The 7789-nt window shown below is 58.7% G+C and overlaps 1 protein-coding gene and 1 long non-coding RNA gene across 4 annotated transcripts; one reads left to right on the forward strand and one right to left on the reverse strand.

Annotated features, from left to right (window-relative positions):
- Positions 1–95: 95 nt before the first annotated feature.
- Positions 96–1450, reverse strand: LOC309623031. The gene is made up of 3 exons (XR_014241235.1): positions 1334–1450; positions 634–960; positions 96–335 (listed from the first exon to the last, which is right to left on the reverse strand). It is a non-coding gene; the product is annotated as an uncharacterized lncRNA (long non-coding RNA).
- TRIM11 (tripartite motif containing 11) lies at positions 989–7367 on the forward strand. 3 transcript variants are annotated; one of them, XM_082379414.1, is made up of 6 exons: positions 989–1714; positions 3377–3472; positions 3818–4045; positions 4963–4985; positions 5072–5172; positions 5745–7367. In XM_082379414.1, the coding sequence occupies exons 1-6, from the start codon at positions 1307–1309 to the stop codon at positions 6290–6292; spliced, it is 1404 nt and encodes a 467-aa protein (XP_082235540.1). In that variant the 5' UTR covers positions 989–1306; the 3' UTR covers positions 6293–7367. The 3 variants fall into 3 exon arrangements, with proteins under 3 accessions (XP_082235540.1, XP_082235541.1, XP_082235539.1); XM_082379413.1 differs by having other exon boundaries at positions 990–1714; positions 3815–4045; XM_082379415.1 differs by lacking the exon at positions 3377–3472 and having other exon boundaries at positions 3815–4045.
- Positions 7368–7789: the final 422 nt, after the last annotated feature.

Genomic DNA, 7789 nt, shown 5'->3' on the forward strand with positions numbered 1-7789 from the left:
CCCACCTGCCCAGCTTATCTCGCATGAGGCATTTGAGAGCCATCGGCTGTGCAGGGTGGTTTCACAAAGCGGAAATGTAATCATGATTAAAGCAGTTAAACATTAAGAGGCTATATTTACAGATGCTTCATAGAGAAGAAAACTTCCATAGTGGTTCAGTTTCTAAAAACATATGTACCAGGCACAGCGTGGTGCAGTGTTCTTTAGCCACGTCCCTCAATCTCCACTTGAGATGTTGCCATTCATTGGCTCCTCCATGGTTCAGGTTTTTATATGTAGAGCCAAGGCCTCAAGTATCTACCTTCTTTGTCCTCCACAAATTCCATATTTGGGTCCTTCACGGGGAAAATGAAAAAGTGAAGAGATTTTTCAAGCTGAAATCCTAAAAGCCTCAGAGCTCCCCACCTCCATCCCTTCTACCCAGGGAAGTTGCAGGGGCAAAATTCAAAGACTGAGGATCAGAAAGGGTCTTTTCTTTTCACTCCCTCTCCACCGCCCACCCCACCACCTCCCCCTGAGCCCCGCCGTTGCAGACGCATTAACAACCAGGTAACAGTTGCCAGAAACCTAGAATTCTGGTCAATGTACTCGTACCCCAACAAGGCCAAAGTCCCTGCGGGCCAAGCCCCTCACCCAGTAAGTTCTGACCGTTCCCAGCCCGGGGACGCGCGAAGACAACCAGGAGCGCACGGGGAACGATTTGGGGCCCACGACACAGCCTCAGCTTCCCCTTGTCCTCGCGGTCTCTGCGCTTCGCGGAAAGCCCAGTGACCGTGCGGGGCACCCCACTGGCCCCGGCCCCTGCACCCCACCTTTCCCCAGGCCCGACCGAGAGGCCAGGCGGTGCAACAGCCCAGAGGCAGCAGCGCAGGCGGCGGCGGCAACGCAAGATCCCCGGGTGAGCAGCCTCCAATTCTGTCCGGCCCGCGGGCCGCGTGACAGGGCACGGCCAATCCGGAGCTAAAGTGGGTTGTTCCAAAGGGGGGAAAAAAAAAAAAAAAAAAAAAACCCAGCTGCTTCCTGCTTCCGCCCCCACTTCGACTCCTCTTCCTGCCCGCGCAAGGTATTCCTAGGCCCTACGTTCCCGGAGCCTCTGCAGTCCCGGAGCAGTATATTCCGCAGCCCAGGAGCCGCGCAGCCTTGGACCCCGGAGCCCCTGCGCTCCGAAGCTCCCCGAGTCCCCCGGTGCCCTGCAACTCGCGTCCCCGGAGACCCCGCGTCCTTGCGCGCTCCCCATAGTCCCGGCAGCGGCCGGCCACCGCCCGACCCGGCGGACCACACTGCCCTCCTCCGTTACACCGGTGCCATGGCCGCCCCGGACCTGTCCACCAACCTCCAAGAGGAGGCCACCTGCGCCATCTGCCTCGACTACTTTACGGATCCGGTGATGACCGACTGCGGCCACAACTTCTGCCGCGAGTGCATCCGGCGCTGCTGGGGCCAGCCCGAGGGCCCGTACGCGTGCCCCGAGTGCCGCGAGCTGTCCCCGCAGAGGAACCTGCGACCCAACCGACCGCTCGCCAAGATGGCCGAGATGGCGCGGCGCCTGCACCCTCCGTCTCCCGTCCCACAGGGCGTGTGCGCCGCGCACCGCGAGCCACTGGCCGCCTTCTGCGGCGAAGAGCTGCGCCTGCTCTGCGCGGCCTGCGAGCGCTCGGGGGAGCACTGGGCGCACCGAGTGCGTCCACTGCAGGACGCGGCCGACGATCTCAAGGTGTGGGCAGGTCCAGGCGGAGCACGGCCTAGCAGGGGGTCACTGCGGGTTGGGGGTCGTGGCTTGGGCCTGGGGGGTTGGGGGCCCCAGCCTGGCCCAGGTTGTGGGCTCGGGTCCCAGCCTGGTCCGGGTCTCGGGGGTGTGTAGGGGGCTGCAGCCTGTCCCAAACCGGCACCCTAGAGGGACTGGGGCACCGCCCACCAGTGAGGCGCTGGCCTGGGGACCAGGTCGTGGGGAGGGGGCGTGCTTTCTGAAGTTTAGGTCCCACAGAACCGGTGGGAGGGCTGTCTGGGGTGGGGACTGGGCAGGTTTGACTGACCGTTGGCAGGGATGGAGCCGGGAGAGGAGAAAGTGGGAAGGGAACCTCAGAGGTGGCTGGTCCCAGGTGGACGTGCACGGATGAGGACTCTGAGCCCTCAGAGGGTTGTGGGCAGGGCAGGGCAGACCAGGGCCTTGGGGCCGACGCCAGTGCTGAAGTTCTGGTGAGAAGAGATGGGAAGGCAGCCAGGAAGCCGCTGCAGAGCCCCAGGCAGGGATCAATGCGGGGACAGAGCCATTGCCCTGGGAGGCGGACGCCAGGGCCCACCAGGCTTTCCCAGTAGGATACTCTGCCAGCTGACAAGCCAGGGCTCAGCCCTGCTTTGAGCCCAGGCCGAGATGCCTTGTTTCTCTGTTCTGGAAATGCATTTCCTTAAAATCCAAACGGACGCCAGCACTCCCCTTTGTGCTAAGAGCCTCAGGGCAAACACTTACCTGGCTCACCTGGCCAGCTGCCTGCTACATTCCTGCAGGTGGGTTTGCTTCTGAAACCCAAGATATTAGGTACATGGGTGGCATCTTTCAAACTTTTTGACTGTGGTTTGCATTTTGCTTTATGGCCAGTAGTGTCTCTGCTGAGGTGCATCAAGTACATGCTTTAGTCAACGTTAGAATCAGTACTCTGTCACTATCATAGAGCAAGCCTCTGGGACAACAGAATAAACCTATACCTGATCCACATCACTGGGCTTGTCCTGACACAATTCCTGTGGTTTTCTTCTCATTTTGAGGTATAACATGCATACAGGAACACCCCCTTCTTACATCAGTCTAGCAGATTTGCCCTTCTGTCACTGAGTACCCCGATCAGGGTGTGGAAAGTGACCAAAAGAGCAGAGAATGATCAGCAGCTCTCTAGAGGCCTCTCCCAGCTGACCTGATAAAGTCTCATGTGGTAGCACTTAATCCTGTCTATCATAGGGGAGGAAAAGCGTTTTCCTCTACCGTGTCATGTTCTGTAACTGGATACAGAAGGATCTGATACAAATGTGTGCATCCTGTGGCTCGTTCCAGTTGGAAGAAAGAAGGTGGTGATGCAGTGGGAAGTTGCGTTGTGGGAAGGTTGCCCTGAGATTAGGGAGGGGTGGGAACAACAGAAGAAAGGATATTCAGGCAAGGGGAAGTAGCTGGTTAGGGCAGTGGTGGGAGGGCCATGCCGGTTAGAGGGCATCTCCTGGCAAATTTGAGTTTGCTCCACCTGTCATGTCCCAGGCCCAGTTTTCCACGACTAGTCCCTGCCAGCTGAGTTCAGGCTTAGCTGGGGTTGGGCAGGTGGGAGCAGGTATAAGGCCCAGCCTGGAGGCCTGGCCTGGCCGGGGTCACTCTGGGCTCACCTCCCTGTAGGGCAAGCTGGAGAAATCCCTGGAGCATCTGCGGAAGCAAATGGAGGATGCACTGCTGTTCCAGGCCCAGGCGGAGGAGACCTGCTCCTTGTGGCAGGCAGGTGGCCAGGCACCCAGTGTGGGTGGGGACAGGGGGCATGAGGGCCGCCACCGCAGGACGTCACTGTTCACATTCAGCCTCGTGCTTCTGGGCAGCACCCCTGCCCCAGACCCCATGTATAACCCACCTCAGGGTGGGCTTGGGGGTTGGGAGTGGGGGTCAGGGAGGACCAGGCATGGGGGGCCCTGGGCGTATTGGTTTGCGGATCAGGGAGGGATGGGTATGACGGCCCAAGTGGTGGGTTTGGGGTCAGGAAGGGATGGATGTGGGGGACCCCGGATTGGGGGTTAGGGTGGCTCCAGGTCCTAGGCCCTCAGCTGTCCTCCCTGACCCCCACAGAAGATGGTGGAGACCCAGCGGCAGAATGTGCTGACGGAGTTTGAGAGGCTGCGCCGTCTGCTTGTGGAGGAGGAGCAGCGGCTGCTGCAGAGGCTGGAGGAGGAAGAGCTGGAGGTGCTGCCCCCCTTGCGGGAGAGCGCGGCCCGGCTCGGACAGCAGAGCGCCCAGCTGGCCGAGCTCATCACTGAGCTGGAGGGGCGCTGCCAGCTACCAGCACTGGGGCTGCTGCAGGTGAGCTGGCACCCACTCCTGGGGGTGGGCATGTGGGGGGTCTCAAGGGAAGGCCAGGCATGGGAATGGAGAGCAGGAAAGTGGAGGAAGCATTGTGCAAAGCAGGCTGACTGACTGGTGCTTGCCTGGACCTCTCAGGTCCTCACCAGCTGGTCTCCTTCCTGTGAAACACAGGGAGTGGACACCGCTGCTGAACTGCACGAACTGCTGTTAGCGCTTGTCTGGGAGCCCTAATGGGGACGGGCCAGTGGGTCACCAGCCAGCTCTCTGAAGGTTTGGGCCCACTGGGCTGAGAGAAAAAGCCAACAGGTCTCCCATAGGGATTCCTGCATGGGCCCAGTGCTACCCCTGAGAATCTGCTCAGCTCCTGGCCCCTGCAATTTGTGCCCGCAGGTGGGAGCAAGGACGCTGCATGTGCAGCCCAGGGGGCTTCCTGTGGGAGGTGACCCTCCTTGGGGCCTCAGAGCTGAGTGGACTTTCAGGGACCAGTAAGAGGCTCCCAGTTGCCATCCTGGGGCTAAAATTTAGTCCTTTGGCTTTTGCTGAGCCATCAGGTGATCTTAAGCCTGGGAAGCAGGAAGAATCCCGGACAAGTGTGTGGCGGGGATTGAGGGAAGTCAGCAGAAGTGGGCTATGCTCAGTAAAGTGGTGGGAGGGCTAGGCAGGCAGCTAGGAGGTGAGAGGGGGCAGCCCTCAAGGATGAGTGAATGTTGCTGGAGAAGCTGCAGGAAGCAGAGGTTCTAGAAGGAGGACGGGTTGGCCCAGGAAGTGAGATAAGAACCACGGGATTATGTGAAATGCAGTTTGGGGTCTCAGCTGAGATGTCCCAGTGTGGGAGTGGTCTCAGCTGGCCTGGCGGCATTTCATGCCCTTCACCTGGGGGATGGGTGCTGACGCAGTGTGTGTCTCTCCCACAGGATATCAGGGACACCCTGCGCAGGTAGGAGCTTCGGACTCTCCCCAGGGAAGGTGGGCAGGGTTCAAGGTGGGCCCACTGCAGGGGTGACACCTCCACTGCCCCTCCAGAGTCCAGGACGTGAAGCTACAGCCTCCTGAGGTGGTGCCCATGGAGATGAGGACGGTGTGCAGGGTCCCAGGGCTGGTGGAGGCCTTGCGGAGGTTCCGAGGTGAGTGTTGTGCAGAGGCCGGGGGGGATCCCACGCGCTGTCTCCAGTCCAGAGGAAGTACCAGTCCTGAGCTTTTGCTGGTGGGCTGGGGTCTGTGGTAGGAACAACACACAGGCTCCCAGTTCATGGGTGAGAAACTAGGAGGGATCAGGGCCACTGGGCAGAAGATAGCAGCTAAGGGAAGGCCAGGTCCAAGCTTTTCACCGATGCATTTAGGAAAAATAGAGGTGGGACCACCCTCCTAGGGTCATTCAGGTGCCAGAGCACCCGTGTGGACCCCAGGCTTGTGGAGTCTGGGATGAAAGCTGCCCTAGAACACACACACACTTCTCTCTGGGGACTAAAAGAATGGACATGGAAAGCACTCAGGGTTTCCTTCTGTGCTCTAAAGGGGCATGAATCACAAGGAAGCATGGACTGCTTTCTAGAACGTTCCAAGATACCACGAGAAGTGGTTAGGGAATCTCTTCGAGTGAGAAGGGGCGTGGTCAGTTTATGGGCAGTCACAGACTGCAAGGTTGTATGGGTCTGGGGCAGACAGCTTCGAGGGTTGACCACTGTTCTGTCTGCAGGGGACATGACCCTGGATCCTGACACCGCCAACCCGGAGCTGGTACTCTCAGAGGACAGGAGGAGCGTGCGGCGGGGGGACCTGCGGCAGGCCCTGCCCGACAGCCCTGAGCGGTTCGACCCCGGGCCTTGTGTGCTGGGCCGGGAGCCCTTGACCTCGGGCCGCCACTACTGGGAGGTGGAGGTCGGGGAGCGGGCCAGCTGGGCCCTGGGCGTCTGCAGAGAGAACGCTAACCGCAAGGAGAAGGGCGAGCTGTTTGCTGGTAACGGGTTCTGGATCCTGGTGTTCCTGGGGAGCTACTACAACTCCTCCGAGCGGGCTTTTGCCCCTCTCCGAGACCCACCCCGGCGCGTGGGCATCTTTCTGGACTACGAGGCTGGACATCTGTCCTTCTACAGTGCCAACGATGGGTCGCTCTTGTATACCTTTCCTGAGACGCCCTTCTCGGGGACCCTGCGGGCCCTCTTCTCACCTCTGTCCAGCAGCCCAACCCCTATGACCATCTGCAGGCCGAAAGGTGGGCCTGGGGACATGCTGGCTCCCCAGTGAGCAGGCCTCTCATAGCCTCTTGTCCTGCCTTCCGAGTCCTCGAGACACTTGAAAAACCTGAGAAGAGGGTGCTTGTCCTCTGAGCTATGGAAAACGCTCGTAATGCCACTCGGATACGTGGAGCAAACTGAACTCTGTCACTGCCACTCCCAGGAAGCCATGTGTGAGTGTGTGCAGGCTGGGCTGTCCTCCCTCGGGGGACTCTCCAAGGTCATCAGGTGCTGAGACCCCATTCACCAGTGCACCACACACAGTCCTTCGCAGAGCCCTGAGCCTAGGGCCCTGGTAGCTCTGGTTCCAGGAGCCTCACCAGCCGGCCCCACCCAGCCTCAGTCTGGGGTGAGACACCAGGGCCTGCAGAACTCTCAGCTGCAGTCTGGGCACCCCCCCAAACCCTGGGGCCACACCTCGAGAAAGCTGCTGTCTTGTGAGACTGCTGGCCAAGAGGTGGCTCCAGGCCCACCAGCCTGTCTTGGGGTCTGGTCCAAACTGGTGGAGGGGTGGGGGGTGGGTCTGGATGTAGTTGCCTCAGATTAACTGGGGTGCAGCAGAGTCCTCAGGTGACTGGTGATGTGGGAAAGGCCACAGGGAGGGAACTGGGAGCAAGTCACTGAATAAAGTGGTTGATTAACTAGGACACACAGATGCCCTCAAATCCCCCTGAACATGGCCCACTCAGGGCTTCTGGAAAAAGCTCCTTCCCTGGTTCCCAGTGCAGAGGTTCAGTTCTGGGAGGGCCGAGGGCCTGGAGGTGAGTGTGAGGCTCAGAAATGACACCTCACTGTTTCCTTCTGAGCGGCACTGAGAACAGCAAGCTGGCGTTGCCCTCTCAAATGCCTCTTCAGTGGCCCGTGGAGTGGTCCCTGAACTCAGAACCCAGAGTCTCACTCCTGCCTGGGGGAGGGGGTGAGGCCACAGAGAGCCCTGGCTTACAAAGTCCAGAGTTCGTTTTTGCTTTAAGTTTTGACGCTTCTTCACCCTTCTCAAGAAGGTGTGATGCAGCGTCTCTGCACCCCTAGATTTTTATTAATTGTAAGGACCATTCTCACAGTAAATAAACTAACAGTTGTCTGTAGTCCCCTTATCTTTTAGGTTGGGGGGTGGGGAAACCCTCCAGAGGGCCCACCCTCTGGGAGGGGATACAGAAACAAGATGCTCACTGGTAAAGTCGGGGATGCAGCTGCTGCCCACACAAGCACAGCAACTCCCAGGTATGGTTTCCATGTTCTCTGGCTCAACACGTGTGTTCATTTCATGCAGGTACTGTGGGCAGTTTTTTCCTTTTTTTCAGATAACCTGATAAACATTTCCCATGTTCCACTGTGTTCAATAGCCAGTACTTTTTCATTTACTTGATTATTTACTCATTCTCCCATTCTTGGGCTTTTTTGTTATTGTTACTATGTATACACCACTTTTGAATATCTTGAACAACAGATCCTTCAAATTATGTACACAGGGGGAAGTATTTTCTCAATTGAGTCAGGGGTCTGGCCA

Source organism: Balaenoptera borealis (assembly GCF_965194805.1).
Source record: "Balaenoptera borealis genome assembly, chromosome: 2".
In the NCBI taxonomy this organism is placed as follows: Eukaryota; Metazoa; Chordata; class Mammalia; order Artiodactyla; family Balaenopteridae; genus Balaenoptera; species Balaenoptera borealis.

Bases quoted from the DNA above. Each gene is read 5' to 3' on its own strand.
- TRIM11 (XM_082379413.1), top strand. From the start codon at position 1,307: ATGGCCGCCCCGGACCTGTCCACCAACCTCCAAGAGGAGGCCACCTGC. The intron at 1,715-3,376 runs GTGTGGGCAGGT...ACCTCCCTGTAG, and splicing joins ACGCGGCCGACGATCTCAAG to GGCAAGCTGGAGAAATCCCT. The intron at 4,986-5,071 runs GTAGGAGCTTCG...CTGCCCCTCCAG, and splicing joins ATCAGGGACACCCTGCGCAG to AGTCCAGGACGTGAAGCTAC.